This window comes from Mixophyes fleayi, chromosome 8 (genome assembly GCF_038048845.1).
Source record: "Mixophyes fleayi isolate aMixFle1 chromosome 8, aMixFle1.hap1, whole genome shotgun sequence".
Lineage (NCBI taxonomy): Eukaryota > Metazoa > Chordata > Amphibia > Anura > Limnodynastidae > Mixophyes > Mixophyes fleayi.
Genome location: NC_134409.1, coordinates 19,196,937 through 19,216,832, shown reverse-complemented (window position 1 = coordinate 19,216,832; position 19,896 = coordinate 19,196,937). Strand labels below are relative to the sequence as shown.

The 19,896-nt window shown below is 40.6% G+C and overlaps 1 protein-coding gene across 1 annotated transcript; it reads right to left on the bottom strand.

The window, feature by feature from the left end:
- Positions 1-15,459: 15,459 nt before the first annotated feature.
- LOC142100016 (forkhead box protein E4-like) lies at positions 15,460-16,686 on the bottom strand. Its single transcript, XM_075184016.1, has one exon. The coding sequence runs from the start codon at positions 16,684-16,686 to the stop codon at positions 15,460-15,462; it is 1,227 nt and encodes a 408-aa protein (XP_075040117.1).
- Between the last annotated feature and the right edge of the window lie 3,210 nt (positions 16,687-19,896).

The window sequence follows — 19,896 nt, the reverse complement described above, 5'->3', positions numbered from 1 at the left end:
TAATCATGAATGCATAAAATGCTTTATACATTCCTTTTCACTATGTGTCTTATGTTGTATTTAAAGCACAAAATACAATCAACATAAATGGTGCACTTGTCAATTATTTTGGAGGCTATGAGTAGTAATAGATCGTCTGTCTTAATTGATTCTCCAGTTTTGTTTGAACATTATAGGTTCATTATTAAAAAATGTAAATCCTTGCTCCATATTGACTTCACCAATTACTGTGTTCTGCGTATGTACCAAACAATAGCCAGGGTAAAACAACAACAGTGGGAAGAACAAGACAATAAAATGTGCTAACAGCAGATGTGTTAAACCTAGAGAAACAAAAGTGCCATTAATAATAAAAATGAAAACTAAAAAGTATTTTTTAGCGAGCAGGGACTTTTCGTGGCAAACAATGGACAGATCGAACATTTCAATGGTTCCCTTTCATGTTTTAAGGAAATGTTATTGTTAAATTAACAAAGCTTATACTGTTAATACACTTGTGGAAAAGGGGGAATCAAATTATAACGGCATTTGACATATGAATAACTTTAATAAATGCCTGAAGCTAGTGAATGTGAATGCTTTTGAAAAATTTTAGGTGCAAGTTCAACTTTTGTATTTTATGAATAGACGCTAATTGTCTGCACAAACTGTGACTGGACGGCACCATGAATATTTAGTGACTGTGACTTTGTAAAGCAGCAGTGCGCCACCTTGTGGTCAGTTCTGAAATTGATACCTGGTTACCAACTGTTATTATCGAAATGTTTGACAAACAAATAAAATAAAAAAAACTGTATTCATTTCAGCCAACGAAACCATGTACAGTTTATACCATGCAATGGAAGACAAAGGGCCTTATGTAAAGTTGGATGCAATTTACACTGAAAACGTAAGTGTAAATTGCATCCCGTCTTTAGATCCGTGCGGAATACTACGCAAATTGCACAAAAGCAACTCTTTATCTGCCTTATGGGTTGGTGTGCATGATACACTTAAGTGTACACACACACACACACACACACACACACAGACAGCCACACAGACTAGGGTCAATTTTGTTAGCAGACAATTAACCTACCAGTATGTTTTTGGAGTGTGGGAGGAAACCGGAGCACCCGGAGGAAAACCACGCAATCACTGTGCTGGACTGTTACTACGAGAGTAACCTCCGTTATAACACTACATGGATTGATCTGTGTGTGGAAGATTTAGACGGAGCAAATCATTAGTTGAGAATGGTGTTCAATCATTAGCACTTATATCAAGTACTGTACTACAACATCAGTGTTCCAATATATTGACACTGTGTTAATGTAGTAATTATCTCTATCCACGCTAATGCCGTTATATCACTAACAGTGAGAACAGTTTTTGACTCAATTAGTTCCTTTCTGAGGGTCTGTTCAGAAGTTTTTATTGAGAACATAAATTATCAAGTAAAGTGTGACTCTTTCTGAAGAATACAATATATTCAATCTATGATAAATAAAATTGAACTCATTGAGTCATTATCACCTTAGCAGTTTCTACTTTCTAACTGCAAACGGACGGGTAGTGTGTAATGTAACCAAATAGGGAGGAAATATTATCATTTCAACTATCTCCCAGGTTTACAGCATCTAATCCATAATTGTGATTATCAAATTACAAGGACAATAATTTATATGTTTATCCCTCTGACACATACATTGATTATGATTAGATTGTGTCATGGATTCAATCTAGTGCAGTATCGTGGCTGGACATTATTCTGTCCATTTTAACAGTTATATTTCTGTTCTACATGTCTTCTATATTCCTATTTTAATATTTCGCTACTAGATGGTTTTTATGTTTAATTATTCAATAAAGTTGTATTTAACAGGAAAATATTTCTATTGATTGGTCATCTTTTTGTAATCCATGAGAGTACCCCCATACAATCTTTCCTTATCCTATTCTTTGGATTTTTCAAATTACAAATTAACCTACCAGTATGTTTTTGGAGTGTGGGAGGAAACCGGAGCACCCGGAGTAAACCCACGCAAACACAGGGAGAACATACAAACTCCACACGGATGTGCTGTGAAGAAGCCTCAGGCCTCCAGGGAGTGCAGGGGTAGCGGGGAGGGCCTCGTGGAGCGGCCTGAAAATTGTCTGGCCTCCCTCAACTCTAGGGTGCACCCGTTGTAGTCCTGCCACTTTCAGGAAGGGATAGTGTTAATGGACCATAAAAACAACTAAAAGACACAAAGTCACAAAATCTGCATTGTTACCGATATTCATATGTAGGGTGTTGAAGAGCTCAGATAACAGTAACATAGCTAAGCTGTCACTCTGCCTTGTGTAAGAAGATAATGCAACTATTGTGACAATGATTAACATTGAATGTTTGTACATTTATAAAGGGGTGCGCTTTGTGTGAATGGGATCCAAGTGAATAGCAAGCATGCAGGGAATTATTCTCTTTTATGCAGCTCCACATTTTTGTGATGTACATTACAATACAATATAACAATGGGGTAAAGTGAAAAGAAGTAGACAAGGTCTTCTGCAAAATAGGATACAATAAAACCTTAAACCAGAAAAGATAGACACACTAAGGGAAAAAAAATACCAAGTTGGATGTTTAAGTTTTGTTATATCTATGGGCCCTGACATTGTTAATCTGTGCTGTTAGGGGACCCTGCTCCTTCCACTATCTAACTCTCAGTCTGTAGCTTACAGTCTCTCTCCATTCCCTTCCACACATCACAACATCACCCTGGTCATATGCAGTCCTGTCCTCACTAACAGAACCACACGAGGCGACAAGTCACTGCCTCCTACAAGACCAGCTCGTTCATCTTCTGCTGCTGTGGCCATTCTGATTGGCTACAGGCTGCTCTCTCCTCGTCCAATTCAAAACCGGGGGCACCCTGGACAAGCAGGTCATGAAGATACAATAAGGTGCTTAGACTGTAGTCAAGCGTATCTTAAAAACAGAGCACAGGCCAGCAATGGCCTTTGTTAAAGTTCATTAAAACAAAATAATGAAAGGTCACACATGACATTTATTTATACATGATGAAATTATAAATGTATATTCTATAGTAAATGTCATCAGTTTTTCAACTCAGCTTTTGATGTCTCTGATTCCCTGATAAACTACTATTCTGTACGGCTTGACAACAAAGAGCATTTTGCTACAGAAAAGCTCTGTTCTATTTATCGATTTTTTGTTTTAACTATAATGTGTGGGAGGGACGGTGTCGCAGTATTAACACACAGAGCTGGGGCCATGGGTTTCGTCCCATCCAGGGCCACTTTTTGTGTAGTGTTGGAGCAGGTTTCCTCCCACAATCCAAAAACGTACTGGTAGGTGAATGTTAGTATTTGTGCGCTAGAGAAGTTAGATTGCAAGCCCCATTGGGGCACGGACTTACTGACAAACGGCAAGCACATAGTTAGTCAGTTTTCATTTTCCATTCCTCATCTCCCGCTTGGTCCTTTCCAGGCTTATAATAATATGCAGACCAGCAGTGAATTCTTTGAGATGGTCTCTCAGTGATTTATCACCAGAGCAGGCTGTGGTCCAGCAATGCTGGTCTATCCACTACAGAGACCCCCACTCTTCTGAGCATGCACAAGGGTAAGGGGCAGTGAAGCCAGAACTGAAAGCCCAAATGGAGCCCTATTGCACAAGTCCCAACCACTGCATCTGCTCCAAAAAGCACCTGGGGGTTTTCTAGAGCGGATTGTTGCCACCCCAAAAAAATGTTGCTATGGGAAGAGACAATGGTGTGTTATGCCCCTACACCCATGGGTTCAATAATGGGAGAGGGGACTGGTGGCAAAGCAGATGTCACAGATTTAAATAAACAAATTACACCTCCTTATCTTTGTTTAATTTAATTTAAATTATGTTTATGGAATGTAGTAAAAGTATGGAACAAATTATATACTGGTTAATACATGTCTCAAATTCTTACAATTCTCAGCGCTTGTGCACTGACATTTTTAAAATAAGCACATCGTTAGAACAGAAATAATGGAAATATCCTTACAAACTGCAGCACCAAGTAAACGGAAATCAGGAATTGCAGCCTGCAGAGGGCGATATATTCCCACAAAGTATACCCTGCAGGCTCACTATGTTACAGATAAACATTAATATTACCATAAATCTCCACTCTGATAAGGAAATAATCTCCTTAAACTGGGTACCCACCTATGCAGATCACACGATAAACGACCGTTTGTTCAGATATTGCAAGAGAGTGTGTACACTCCCGCGCTCACGTTTTATCGTACCAAAGCATATCACATCTGTTGATTTGGTTTTCTAAACATCCTAAAAATCACAATCAACGATGGAACAATGTCGTGCTGATGTGGAAGTGTGTACGCACCCACGACCAGGCAGAGCTCTATGGAGTGTGCAGAGTCATCATCATTTATTTATATAGCGCCAACATATTCCGTAGCGCTTTACAATTGGGGACAAACATAGTAAACTAATAAACAAACTGGGTAAAACAGACAAAGAGGTGAGAAAGCCCTGCTAGCAAGCTTACAATCTATGGGACAATGGGAGTTTGACACATGAGGTTAAGTCTACATTGGCAGTCAGCCCAGCCAGACTGCAAAGGTAAAAGTGACTCATAAGCTAAATGATCCTGTCACACAACAATGGTTATCAAGGGGTAGTTGTATAACAGGTGGTAATAGGGTAATGTACTGAGGTTAAGAGGGTGGTTGAAGAATATTATAAGCTTGTCTGAAGAGGTGAGTTTTCACAGTGCAGAGTCACGATCTTCTCCACAGACGATTATGACAGATGAAGAGCACAGATCTGGAGGTAAATCGTGTAGGTGTGTACGCATGAATCGCCATGATCATCAGGATTTTCAATCGTTGTTAAAACTTTTACAGAAATCACGTCTGAAGTAAGGTGTGAACCCAGCTTTACACAGGGGCTGCAGTCAGAGAATGAAATATTCTTTAAATGCTACAAATACGTGTAATACATTAAGTATGTATATATGGCTGCAGACAGGAACTATATGCAAATAGGGATGTGCTTTAGTGCCCTCCGCACTTAAAAGAACTTAAGCCAAAAATAACCCCCCCCCCCCCCCCCCATTCACTGTACCCCTGCAGTTCAGGTGTTGCTCATCCCAATCAGCTCCATTGATAACTCTTCAGTAATTGCATCTTACTTCCAATTTACTCCTTGGGGTAAATGTATCAAGCTGAGAGTTTTCTTGCGTGTTTGAAAAACCAATCAGATTCTAGTTATCAGTTATTTAGTACATTCTATAAAATGACAGCTAGAATCTGATTGGTTGCTACAGGCAACATCTCCACTTTTCAAACCCGCCGGAATCTCTCAGCTTGATACATTTACCCCCATTTTGGAGGTCAGGGAGAAGTTACCATAACTGGCACCGGCGGGTTTCAGCATCTACTGAACGTTGTAGGTTCTGGGTACGGGACTCTTTTAGTCCAATTAGTGGAGAGGGGAAGTTATTAGGGAAATTAATTATACATTTGGGTTTTATTCTCTGTACATAGAGCTTTTACAAGACATGCAGATATAGGGATTAATATCTACTTTACCAGGGTGCAGATGTGTAGTGAACTTGGTACCTGATTGGACAGGATCTGAAGCCTTAATCTAATCATATGCAGCATTCACATCTCAAATGCTGGAATATTGAGGGGCTCGCGTTAAGCTGAACGCAAATTGCCTTCTTGGCCTATAATGTGCTTTTTAACATCCGGGCATTCGCTCAATCCTGTAATTTAGGAACTAGTTCTTTGTGCGCTTACCCAGAAGTAAAAAAACGTATTCTACTTTAACAAAGCAAATTGCGTTAAATTTAACATGAGTCACTGAATCTCCACCCCGGGAAACAGCAGCTGTGACCATGTGACTGTGAAGGTTCCTGGGGAGTCACTAAAGAAAAGGGAACGACCCTATATATTGAAATGTTGACTATTTTGGAAATAAGCAGCCCAAGAGATTTTAATTTATTAACTTCAAAAGGAAATAGCATGTGTGGCGCAGGTATCCTTAATGGAGGATGGAACAAGTGTTCTATAGATCTCATTTCTTTAAATGTTTTGCATGGTAAAGAAGTTATACGATTATTCTATCATTCTGTAATTTTTCATCATGAGGTGGCCTATAGGTGGAGCTGTTTGCTTGGATGTGAAGCACATTTATTTTTTCATTTTGGCCTGTAAAGTAATTTTCTTGCCTCGAGCTGTCAAACAAAACAATGTTTCTTACTCCATATTCAGTTCTAGAAATTACTGCATACGCATTTGATCTTAATTCACATATCCAATCGTCCAATATGCCATAGGTCTGTTTTCCATAAAGTTCTTATTTTGCTTGGACCTCATCAGTCTTGTTCCACCACAACTGATACAATAATAATATTGGGGCTTATTGGGAATTGAGTACTATTAACTTGATTTTGGGGCTGGTTGGGAGGAATAGGCCCATTTATTAAAAATAAATGTCATTCATTTAATGTTAGTGCTGATGTGGGGAAATTGGTCTATTTACTAAATGTGGATGTTATTAATGTTTGGACTGCTGTGTGGGAAATAGACGTAATTTATTAAGTGGGAATGTTATTAAGGGAACTAGGCCTACAGTGTTCATTAATTGCTCAGTGTTCATAGGAGGTGAATAATAACTATCTCTTTTCCAAACAGGGCCCCATCATTCCAGGATCCGGCCAAGCAACAACTGAGCTTAAGACTTTGGCAGCAGCATCAGGTACTCAAAGCTGCAGTAACAGGTAGAAGAGAGCAGCGCAGTCTGCCAACTGCTCTGATTCTGGTTGGAATGTCCACTTTACACTACTCTTCTCAGGGACGGACCTAGACTTTATGTTTGGGGGGGGTTTAGCATAGTCACACTCCCTTCATTATGACTGGCTGGTCCCGATTGGCCCCGTTACCTGGTCATGATTGGCCTTGTCCCCTTTGATCGTATCTTAGTGATTTAAAATGCATGCTTGTGCTGTTGTGTGTGGATCAGTGGTTAGCACTTCTGCCTCACAGTGCTGGGGTCATGAGTTCAATTCCCGACCATGGTCTTATCTGTGTGTAGTTTGAATGTTCTCCCCGTGTTTGCGTAGGTTTCCTCCAGGTGCTCCGGTTTCCTGCCACACTCCAAAAAACATACTAGTAGGTTAATTGGCTGCTATCAAAATTGACCCTAGTCTCTATCTCTCTGTCTGTGTGTATGTTAGGGAATTTAGACTGTAAGCTCCAATGGGGCAGGGACTGATGTGAGTTAGTTCTCTGTACAGCGCTGCGGAATCAGTGGCGCTATATAATTAAATGGTGATGATGATGATGATGATGTTGTGGGTGGGGATTACCCCGATGCCCCCCACCCCCTGGATCTTCCACTAACTCTCGGAAAGAAAGACACACATGCACCTACATTTCTGGTCTGTTTGAAAAGGTAGGAGCTTGGGTCAGCCTAGCAAACAGTTAGCCACGCCCTTTATGCTGACATAAAGGATCAATAAGAATCCACGATCGCCGGGGTGGCTTCTATAGACCAGCCTGGTGTATTACTATTTCATTTATGTGTGTCTGTGGTATTAAGGGGACGGAGGGTTTTGCTCATTTCCAGAACATTACGCCACAGAGATCCTATGGTACTCAGATTAAGGTGGAGGCACTGAGCAACAAAGGAAGCAAGGCAAAAATTTTACTTAAAGACAGGACACACAAATCCGTACACCATCATCATCATCATCATCATTTATTAATATAGTGCCACTAATTCCGCAGCGCTGTACAGAGAACTCATAAGCTCAGAATGAGCTGTAAGCTCCAATGAGGCAGTCCCTGCCTCATTGGAGCTTACAGTCTAAATTACCTAATATAGACACACACACACTCACACACAGACACACACACTCACACACAGACACAGACAGACACAGACAGACAGAGACTAGGGTCAATTTTAGATAGAAGCCAATTAACCTACAAGTATGTTTTTGGAGTGTGGAAGGAAACCGGAGCACCCGGAGGAAACCCACACAAACACAGAGAGAACATGCAAACTCCACACAGCTATTGCTGTGAGGCAGAAGTGCTAACCATTAGGCCACTGAGCTGCCCACACGTACACACGTCCGAGCAGAACAAGAGGGGGGTTACAACTAAAAGAAAAAAGTGTTGCCAATAGCAACCAATCAGATTCTAGCTATCATTTTTTAGAATACACTAGATAACGGATAACTACAATCTGATTGGTTGCCATTGGCAACATCTCAACTTCTTTTTTTTTAGTTTTTAGTAAACCTACTCCTAAGTCTAGGTCGTATCAGTCTTTTTCTCTTTAGGTTATATCACTAACAATGCCAGCTGCCTAACATAGAAGACGTCATCCTGGTGCTTTCTTGCTGTGAAGGAATTACTAGTCCCTAACATGGCATGCCAGTCTTTGGTTGGCAGAGCAGTATTGTGACTTAAGATCCACAATAGCATTACAGCCACAGGATGCCCATCTGTCCTTGTCTCTGGCATCCTGTATCACTGCTCACTGAGTGACAGCAATTTACATGAACACCTGTCTATTTCTGTACCTGCGTATGGGTTGCTCGCACCATTCGCTTCTGTAATAGTTTTTTGGAGCAATCTGTAAACCCAGTAAGGGTGTAACTCTAGCTACAATAGTCTGTGCAACTGCTATGGTGCCGAGTAAGACAGGGACTTTGTCCCAGAGGGAAAAATGTTCATTATGGTATTATCTTAATATGGCTTCATAAAAAATGTATTCATTCATTTTTTCAATTTGGAAAATGAGGATAAAATGACTGTATATATAATTGAAACTAGTATACCAGATTGCTGCTAATGTAAATAGTAGTCTGGCTTTTGACTGACGATGGAGCACAATTTTGCTATGGAGTCCAGATATTTATAGTAATGCCCCTGATCAGATGTGTAGCTAGTTCTATGCACAGAATGTGTTGTTTGGCAGCTAAACCTCACACACATATTTAGCCTAAATCACTGTGATTCCTCAATTGGGCTTTCCAAGACCGACCCACTTTAATACAAGTGCCCTTGTGTACAGAGTGAGCGTTTCAAAGAGGGCTAAATCAGGTCTGAGATGTTTGACGCCACCCTGCTCAGGGACCAACACTTGCACAATTGTCTTGATTGAGACCCCACGGAGTACGTGCCAGACCCCATGCATGCTCATAAGAGCAGAGTGGGGGCTTCAGAAGGACCAGCATCCTACCACTCACCTGATGGAGGGATGGCAGTGAGCACCCCAACACTCACCTGCTGGATGGATGGCAATGAGCACCCCGCCACTCACCTGCTGGAGAGATGGCAGTGAGCACCCCGCCACTCACCTGCTGGAGGGATGGTAGTGAGCACCCCGCCACTCACCTGCTGGAGGGATGGCAATGAGCACCCCACCACTCACCTGCTGGAGGGATGGCAGTGAGCACCCCACCACTCACCTGCTGGATGGATGGCAGTGAGCACCCCACCACTCACCTGCTGGAGGGATGGCAGTGAGCACCCCACGACTCACCTGCTGGAGGGATGGCAGTGAGCACCCCACAACTCACCTGCTGGAGGGATGGCAGTGAGCACCCCACCACTCACCTGCCTGAGGGATGGCAGTGAGCACCCCATGACTCACCTGCTCGAGGGATGGCAGTGAGCACCCCATGACTCCCCTGCTGGAGGGATGGCAGTGAGAACCCCACGACTCACCTGCTGGAGGGTGACAGTGAGCACCCCATGACTCACCTGCTGGAGGGATGGCAGTGAGAACCCCACGACTCACCTGCTGAAAGGATGGCAGTGAGCACCCCACGACTCACCCGCTGGAGGGATGGCAGTAAGCATCGCATGACTCAACTGCTGGAGGGATGGCAGTGAGCACCCCACCACTCACCTGTTGGAGGGATGGCAGTGAGCACCCCATGACTCACCTGCTGGAGGGATGGCCGTGAGAACCCAACGACTCACCTGCTGAAAGGATGGCAGTGAGCACCCCACGACTCACCCGCTGGAGGGATGGCAGTAAGCAGCGCATGACTCCCCTGCTGGAGGGATGGCAGTGAGCACCACACGACTCATAGCAGCCTTTGCATGTCTCACTGGCCCTGAGATGAATCATTTTTAATGCAGCACAGTGCACTACCTTATTGGCACTCGTATATTTTAGGCTTTAGCCTATTTAGTCACTTGAAGATAATTCTGGCTGCAGTGAGATATGATGCACCGGTGCTCAGCTGCCTTCACTGGAACGGATCTGATCATAGATCTTTATGAGAGACTCTCTGTACCTACTGACATTTGTTTGATTAACTGGCTGGACCTGAATGCTGCTGGTAATATATTTCTGTCTGGCCAGCACATGAAACAAATGTCAATCTGTACAGACAATTGCAATTCATAAAAGAGATCAATGATTTCTTTGATCAGATCTGTGCAACCTAAGGTCATAGTGAACATAGCTGAACACTATTGCATGATACATTTATTTATTAACAGTTTGTATAACCAGCATACATATTACACAGTGCTTTACAGAGAATATGTACAAAGCATGATTCTTAGCAGCACTGTAACACAGTGGTTAGCATTGCTGCCTCCCTGTGCAGGGGAGGCAGCAATCCTATCCGACCAGCATCCTATCTGTATGAGTTTTGTATTTTATTCTAGTATTTGCGTAGGTTTTCTCCCATAGTCCAAAAGCATACTGATAGGTTAAGTGGCTTCTGATATGATTGACCCTAGTCTGTGTGTGTGTTTTGTCTGGTTGTAAATTTAGATTGTAAGCTCCAGTGGGCAAGGACTGATCTGAATGACTACATATATGCTCTATATAGCACTGCGTAATATGATTGGTGCTATAATATCAAATAAATAATATTAAATAAATACTGGATACGAGACGCAGGAACCTAATGATCCATAACGATCTATACAGTTTCTAAGCATGTTTAATGAATGAAACCGGATTTAAAAAATTTGTTCCAATAATAATCAATGTGTCAACGTGTTGATTATGTTTACCACGTGTAACCTGTTCAAATGAATATTGTAAAAGTCCTTACCCATCTATAAGTTTTGATACATTTTCTGCAATGAATTGAAACACAAGCAGTTGAATCCAATTATACAAATATACACATTTCCAATAGACTTTGAACATTAATCGCTCAGGATGTATATGCATAAGTTGGTATGAATCTGAAACATTGTAAATCCATTTATTGTCTGTGTTTCAATGCATTACAGAAATTGTATGAAAACATAGTTGGATAAGGATGCTGACGCTTTAGGAATCTTTGAGCAGGTCAGAATATTTTTCATCAATTTAACAGGTAAACCATGATTTATAGGGGTCACTGAGAACAGCTGCATTATTCTGGTGCTCTGGCTTATTACAGATATTGGGCCTGATATATCAATTCATTAAGGCATGTATCTGCCGATTTTGTGTGTATCGGCGGCAAAGTCACTCTGCGTATGGCACCTATACGCACAACTCGGCCGATACGCACAACTTGGGAGATAGGTACATGAACGTAGCTCTGTCCCCTCCATCGTCGTACGCAAAGGACACTTACTACAGCCTACGATTTCAGTTAGAGAACTGGGCGGGAAAGAGGAGTTTTGCATAGTAACATACATAGTAACATAGTAACATAGTTGATGAGGTTGAAAAAAGACACCAGTCCATCAAGTTCAACCTATTTTGGATCTCCTGCGATCCTGCACTTATATTTGAAAATTAATCCAGAGTAGGCAACCGCCCATCTGTTTCAATTTTGAAAATCCCCCCAGACTCAATATTGCAATCCAATTTTTACCCTATATCCACTACTATCCTTTATTTTAAATTAACGGTCGTATCCCTGGATACACCTTTCCGCTAAAAATTTGTCTAACCCTTTCTTAAACATATCTATTGAATCTGCCATCACAACCTTCCCTGGCAATGAATTCCATATCTTGACTGCCCTTACTGTAAAGAACCCCTTCCTTTGCTGGTTGTGAAATTTCCTCTCCTCTAACCTTAGGGGATGACCACGAGTCCTGTGTATGGTCCTTGGGGTAAAAAGTTCCCATGAAAGCTCTCTGTATTGACCCCTAATGTACTTGTACATAGTAATCATATCTCCTCTTAGAAGCCTCTTTTCTAAAGTAAACATGCCTAAACTGGCTAACCTTTCCTCATAACTTAATGACTCCATACCCTTTATCAATTTTGTCGCCCTTCTCTGAACCCTTTCTAGTTCCAAATTATCTTTTTTATAGAGTGGTGCCCAGAACTGTACTGCATATTCAAGATGAGGTCTTACCAATGATTTATACAGTGGCAAAATTACACTGTCCGAATTTACAGTAGCGGCGCGCCAAACTCAAGCGGGCACAGCCACGTCCGAATCCAGCTCTAATCAACTGAAAGTTACTTTTGTTTCTGCCGCATCTCTTGCTCCAGCTACAGGGTTAGTCTAAGTCCTGATCAGTAGTGACGACAGTCTCGTATGCATGCTATAACATGTGTTTGCAAACATGAGCAACTGTAAAAATGTATTTTTTGCTCAGTAGACATTAAGATCATCCTAATAAATGTATTTAATGGAAAAAAAACAAAAACACTTATTTTTTAAACTGTTTTATCATTAATGTCTATATTATTAATAGGTGACATTAATTCAATTTTTTTTTTCCCTGTTTCCCTGTGCATTCATTTGCAACTTTATGATCCACATCGGTACTGGGGTATCCTGCAGTGTCTTGTATATTAGAGCAGAGCAGACCTGTCCCCGATTTCAAGAACACGCGTATCTAGAGATCTGTGTCTTGATGAATTCAGGAGTATACAAAGCCTAAATATGAGCGCATAATACTGCAGGTGGGCTGCGTTCAGAGTACGTGACTTGATGAGTCAGGCCCATTGCATTTATAAGATGTAAGGTAACACAAAAGTGTGAACATTATTGTTTTACAGATTTAAATAAACATTGATCCAAAACAAGAGAGCAATAATTATGTATCCATAATTAAAGAGTCTGAGAGAGAGAGAGAGAGAGAGGTAGCATGACAGAGGAAGGGAATACAGACATAGCGAATGCAGAATAGAGAGACCAAGAGGAAAGGTGGAAGAGACAGAGAAAAAGAAGGGATGAGAAAGAGAGATACAGAAAAAAGAGAGGGGGGAGACAGAGACCGGAGGATACAGAAGAGGTTGTGGGACCGACAAGGGGCGATAGGTATAAAGAGAGAACCAGACAGACAGGGAGATTGAGAGTGACAGAAAGACAGACAGACAGACACAATATATATATAAAGAAAGAGAGAGAAGGGGAGAGAGGTGGATAGAGAGGCATGCGGACACACAGAAAGACTGACGGACATATAAATACACAGGGCCTGATGTAGAGTAGGATGCAATTTACACTGAAATCAAAATTGTAAAATGCTTCCTGAAATTTACACAGGATTCCAAGTCGCACAGAGAATACTATGCAAATTGCGCAAACACACCTCTTTATATGCTTTATGGGCCGGTGTGCATGATACACTTAAGTGTATCAGTCAGAGCAGCTCTGTAAAGCAGATAAATTAATAAATAAATGAATGTAAAAATAAATAAACAATTGTGCTTCTCCCCACAAACAGCACGAGGGTTGGTTAAGCTGTTTGGGAGGGGGTGCACACCTTTTTTATTAAATGTAATTATTTTTTTAACTTCTTTTTTCAAAACAACAAGGTCTGTTGCACCAGGGGATAGCACCGGCAAAATATACTTCTCCTAGAAGTCTGCATAACTCAGCATAGAATATAAAGAGTGTGAACACGCCTTTACATTGCTAGGCTCACCCACTACCTTCCCCGTTCCACCTCTCTAAGCGCAGAGAGGTGCAAAGGGGAGAGATCCTTCTCAAGCGGAGTGCACACTCAGATGGATCCTTAGCTAAAAGTTCTCTTTGCTCTTATGAGTTGACTTACGTCTGAATCTACATCAGGCCCATAGAGAGCAGGCACAACAAGTGGAGAGACTAAATCAGACAGACGCCAGGGGGGTATATTTACTAAATTGCAGGTTTGAAGATGTGGAGCTGTTGCCTATAGCAACCAATCAGATTCTAGTTGTCATTTGTAGAATGTACTAAATAAATGATAACTAGAATCTCATAGGCTGCTATAGACAACATCTCCACTTTTTCAAACCCGCAGTTTAGTAAATATAACCCTAACAGGAAGAAAAACAAGAACAATTGGGAGAAGGGGGATCAAAATTTGAAAATTAAAGACACATTCAACAGTCTGAAGCGGAAATGCCAAAGAGATTAAAAGGAAGAGAATAAGAGATGGTGAAGATAATAAAAAACATTGCAGTTGTTGTGCATAATAAACAACAGAAGGGTGCAAGTCTCTGGGACTTGTAGTTCCACAAAAGCTGGACTACTACAGGTTGTCTCCACCTATTCTACAGTGTAAGGGTTATTGAAGTAGATCTCTGGTGTTAACTCATATATGGAAACTTTGAAGATTTAATATTTTGTAAAGTACAAATTCACAGTGAAAAACAAATTCTCTGAAAGTGTAATTTCATAAATATCTCTCATTAACCTTTATAACATTTGCACTTAGTTCAAAATATCGGAGTGGGACAACCCCTGGGACTCCAGCTGATCTAGTACCACAAGTTCCACAATGACAGTCCCTCTGCCTTATAAGATCATGACAAATATATGTGTACATCTGTATATGACGTGAACGTTACTTAGGTTTCATTTGACACCCTCAACAGTCATTAACAGATTAAATGCATCGGTATTTTAAATCAAATTGTATCTAAAAAAAAAAAATAATGAGGTCATAGTGCAGATTTATACCACAATATTATTTACAATGATAATTGTTCCGCTGATCGCTCACACTAAACATGTATTCTGCCTGGATACAGCATATAAAAATAAGGAATTAGGCACAAAAAAATAATAATAACCGTGAATCGTAATTCTATAACAATAAATAAAAATAACATTAGTGGCTTATTTAAAATACATACCAGGAATAGCAACCTGTGTCTCCCTCTAACTGGCGTGGAACTACTAGTCTCAGCACGCCCTGCCAATAGCTCCACAGCAGCTGGGGAGGCACGAGGTACTAAAAGCCTCGCCGTAACGATTTTAAGGCTGGTCTAACCCTGATATAAAAAAAACATGTTATGAATGGCAAAAAAGTATCAAACAGAATATTTCTGTGCTACAAAATATGAGCAGGTGGGGAACAAAATTAAAGTATCAACATGATAAGGGTAACTATGTTACAATTAATTAATTATTACACTACAATATTCAGTGCATATTGTGCAGCAACGATTGTCTTTTCTGGAATGAAAGAAGTTTAAGGTAACGTTCTGGAATGTCTGAAGTCCATTACAAACAATAAAACAGTTACTTTGATTTACATGTATCTTTCTAGCCCGGAAGAAAAGTTGGTTTGTCTCATATAGGAATTGTTGTTGTATTGACAAACCCCATTCATCTGGGGAGTGGGTAATGTCAGGAGCTGCTCCGTGTGTCCTATACAGGTCCCAGGTCTTATTGACAGTCTGTTGGTGGTGCCATATATCTGAGAGTTTGTGGGGGAGTAGCTGGCCTGGGGCACCGAGATGTGAGGTGGAGATGAGGAGTATGAATAGGCCAAGTTGGAAGACATGGAGTTGGCCGGTCTGTTTAGGAGAGACCCGACTCCAGTAGGACTAACTGGTTGAGTCTGAAAGCAGGAGAGGTCCCCTACGGAACAGCTGTTGCCCATATTCTCCAGGTCTCCATTTAAACCCATGGAGTGGTGGTTGAGGTCCGAGCCTGGAGATGGCTGCATCATGGACTGCTGGTTGATCAAACTGTCTATGCTGAACATCCTGTGCTGAGCTTGTCCAGACCCACCAGGAGCCTGGTAGTGATGGATCATGGCTGGGTGGTGGGATGTGGTGTGTATCTGATGGTTATACCCAGATCCAGCGCTGGAGTAGAGGCTGTTAGGAAAGGAAGGTCTTCCAGCTGGGGTAGGGGTGAAAGCGCTGCTGTTCTGCATGTATCCAGGGTAAGTGGTGATATCTGTCCTCTTGAACCTCTTCCTCCTCCTTAGGAAGCTCCCATTGTCAAACATGTCCTCTGCAGCTGGATCCAGGGTCCAGTAGTTGCCTTTACCCGGGTGACCAGGTTCTCTGGGGATCTTCACAAAACAGTCATTGAGGGTCAAGTTGTGTCTGATGGAATTCTGCCATTTCTTGGAGTTCTCTCTGTAGAACGGAAATCTTTCCATGATAAACTTGTAAATGCCCCCGAGGGTGAGCTTCCTCTCTGGAGAATTGGCTATGGCCATTGCAATCAGGGCGATGTAGCTGTAGGGTGGCTTCCCACGCTGGACGGGACGTTTTCTTCTCCTACCACCCGCAGCTTGGAGGTGGTCATCTTGGTGGCCAGTATTTACCTCCTCAGCAGGGCTGCAGTTCCCCTTGGGCTCAGACTTGATTGAAACACCCTCCTTGACCCTGACGGACCCTGGTGAGTCCATAGACATATTGGGGGAGCTCCCCATAGGGCTGGAAGCCTCAGTAGGGGAATGCTGTGAGTCCACAGTCATGGTACACATACCTGAATAGTAGGAGAAATTTGCCAAATTCATAAACAAAACCCTCTCAGATTCCCCTCAGTAAATGTCATCTGGGATCTCTCCAAGCAGACCAGGTGCTGCGCTCACTCATCCCACCCTTCTTATATATCAGCCAGCAAAAAAAAGAATCCTGGCGCCTCCCAACTTCCCAGCACAATGTCAAAGCCTTTAATTACAATGCCCACCCCTAATGGTCCAGAGATAGCCTTTAACCCAGCGCAGATAAGCTCCTACTATTCCACACAAGCAGTTATCCACGCTGGGTCAGACGTGTGGACACGCAGGTATTTGCCTTAAAGGAAAGCAACCTATGGATCTCCAGCTGTCGTGGAACCACAAGTCCCAGAGAGCTGAAGAGGCACAGGTCGCCTAAGCCTGTCTTAGAGGCATATAATGGGTTGGCACATGAATCTGTGCCTTCTGGGTGGGCTGGTACAAGTATATGACCTGAGGATTTGTGGAAAGGTAAGAAGAGGTGTGACTTTATACATGTAAGGAGAATTCATGGCTTGACGACGTCGAATTGAATATTTCTGCTAGGACCTTCCAGAAAGTTGTCTGATATAGTGGTATGCTTCTGGCACTGGTATACACTTTTATTGCTAATATTGTATTACAAAATATTCTCAATTGTTGACAAGAAGAAAACTGTTATATTAATGGCCAAATTTGGTCAATTCTATTAGCAACATATATTAAAAAAAGCAAAGCAGGATCATGTAACCATTTCAGTGCCAACACTATCACTTAATTTATTATAAATCGTAGACTTCACGCCTGGCTCTAACGCAAGTTAAATCTAATACACACGGTATTAAGTTAGTAAGGATTTAACAAGGATATTCTGCCCATATTTTAACAGGTTCATCTACACATTTAGGTATGTTATAATTGTCTTATTTTATGTTTTGAACTATTCGACCAATTAAATTATATTGAAAAAGCAATATTCGCTATATAATACAATTCCTGACTATATAAAAAAAACAATTACGTCGAACATAACGGAGACTATTTCTTTTTTATTCTTTATTTGATTTCTAATTATTGTTATTAAATATATATATATATATATATATATATATATATATATATATATATATATATATATATATATATATGTATATATATTTGCGATAATGGATGGAAAGTTCTCTACAGATTAATGTCTGAAAAGTAATACTGTCGTCAAAGTTTAACACATCTTTAAAAAAAACCTGCAATAGAAAAACAGATAGTAAATGTATTTGGCGAAACAATATTAGAATTAATTTATATCTTGATACATGAACGATGCTTTCGACGAGTTTTAACGCCAATCTGCAGTTTCTTCCTAAATATTGAATCGGGGATCCCTTATCATAGAAAAGGATCTAGTGGATTAAACGAATAAGAGGTCATGATAGCTGGATTACTGAGCTTGGTCTGGGAATCACGAATAGCACCTAGCAAGGGAATGTTAATTGATATCTCTAGTAATAAGGGTATTATTTATATAGCGGTAAAATGAGTCCTTAGTAGCTGTGTAATTGGTTTGTTAATCACCTGGATATTCTGACCCTCCATTGCCGGCGTGGGAAAATAATTAAAGACTTTTGTATCAGACCAGGGGGGTTAGTGAAATGACCACTGATCAGAACTCACCTTTGCCTGACACTCACTTGTAACCATTTACATTAATACAACATGTTAATTCCTGTTTAACGTCAGTCACATTAGCAATCACCGACCTCTGACATTTCTTAGTATATTGTAAACCTCACCAATTGGAACTGAAATCTTCAATTTGTCCAACTTGGATTTAAATGTATGTATCTAGCTTCACTGTGTACAAATAAAACGAAATAAAAACAAATTGTCTGCTTCTTGATTGTGTTGTTCCATTTTCACATAGTAAGTGTCATAGATTTTAACGTCAGATATTGGATAATATCAACATTATCCAAAGCTACAACAGGAAGAGGTTACACTGTAATAACTCCACCTCCATAAACATGGTTGCAAACACGATCCTATAGTTGCTTTTGTTGAAGAATCCACATTTCAGACTTCATAATTTCACTGTAAACTTATATGGAACTAAACCCCTACTAATAAACGTGTAAATGTGATTAATTAAAAAAAGGTATACAAAAGTTGCTCACTACATGCTGCCAATATTTTGTGAATCTGTTCTAGATCACATCAGTGACTTTAATAAATAATAAAAAAAAAATCTGCCCTGTTTTAGGACACTTAAATGTGGGAACATATTTTAGTATCTTCCTTCCTTTGGAATTAAGGAATAAATGTGCTTAATATTAATATTGTAATAAAAAAAAAAGTCTATATATATAATAAACTTTCTCACTGCTTCATTCTCTCAAATAATAATAATAGTACTATTTTATAATTATACAATAAAATAAAGTTACATAAATGGTTATATCCAACTTCAACAATGTAAATGTATGAAAATTGAGAGATATGGTATATTCTGTTGTACAAAATTTCTTTGTTAAGAATAAAATTAAAAAGTTCAATGATAAAGCTGCAGATCACAGCTAACCTTCACTTCAAGACTGACCTATCGTTTGCATAGGTTTAACATAACTTTTTTTTAAATAAAACTACAGCCATATGATATGAGGTTTGTTCGGTCCATAAGCACCATGTTTACTTTTGGGTTCCAGGTACTATAACCATTAATGTGGGTTAATCTGTGTCCTGGGCACGGTTGGGTGTATGAAGGATTATTTATAGGTTATGCATATTGGGCTAAGGGGGGCACAAATAGGTGCTGAACATGTAATATGGGTGCCAGCCAAGTTAGTACTATGGATGGCTTCTTTAATAACTTGATGGATGTAGCAAAACGATATAACCCACAATAGCCAATCATGAATTCACTTTGGTCCTTCGAGTGCAAGCTTGACTTATGAACGCAAAGGTCTGGCTGGATGCTATGGGTTACAGCACATTTGTGATTTTTTCACCAACTTATTAAATTAACCCTAAAAGTCTCATTTCTATACACACAGATCCCTGCTTATGATGACAACAGAACGACAGACCTTTAGGTTGCTGTATTTGATAGGTTGTAGATTGCTAACAGCCAATCATATGCTGGCCTCTATGCCCCTGAGCACGCCCTCCTCTTTTCAGATTTGGCTGTTGATTCCTGATGAAAGCTGGGGTAAGGGTATACAGAAGAGCGATGTACAACCCCTATAACATGGCTAA

Bases quoted from the DNA above. Each gene is read 5' to 3' on its own strand.
- LOC142100016 (XM_075184016.1), bottom strand. From the start codon at position 16,686: ATGAATTTGGCAAATTTCTCCTACTATTCAGGTATGTGTACCATGACT.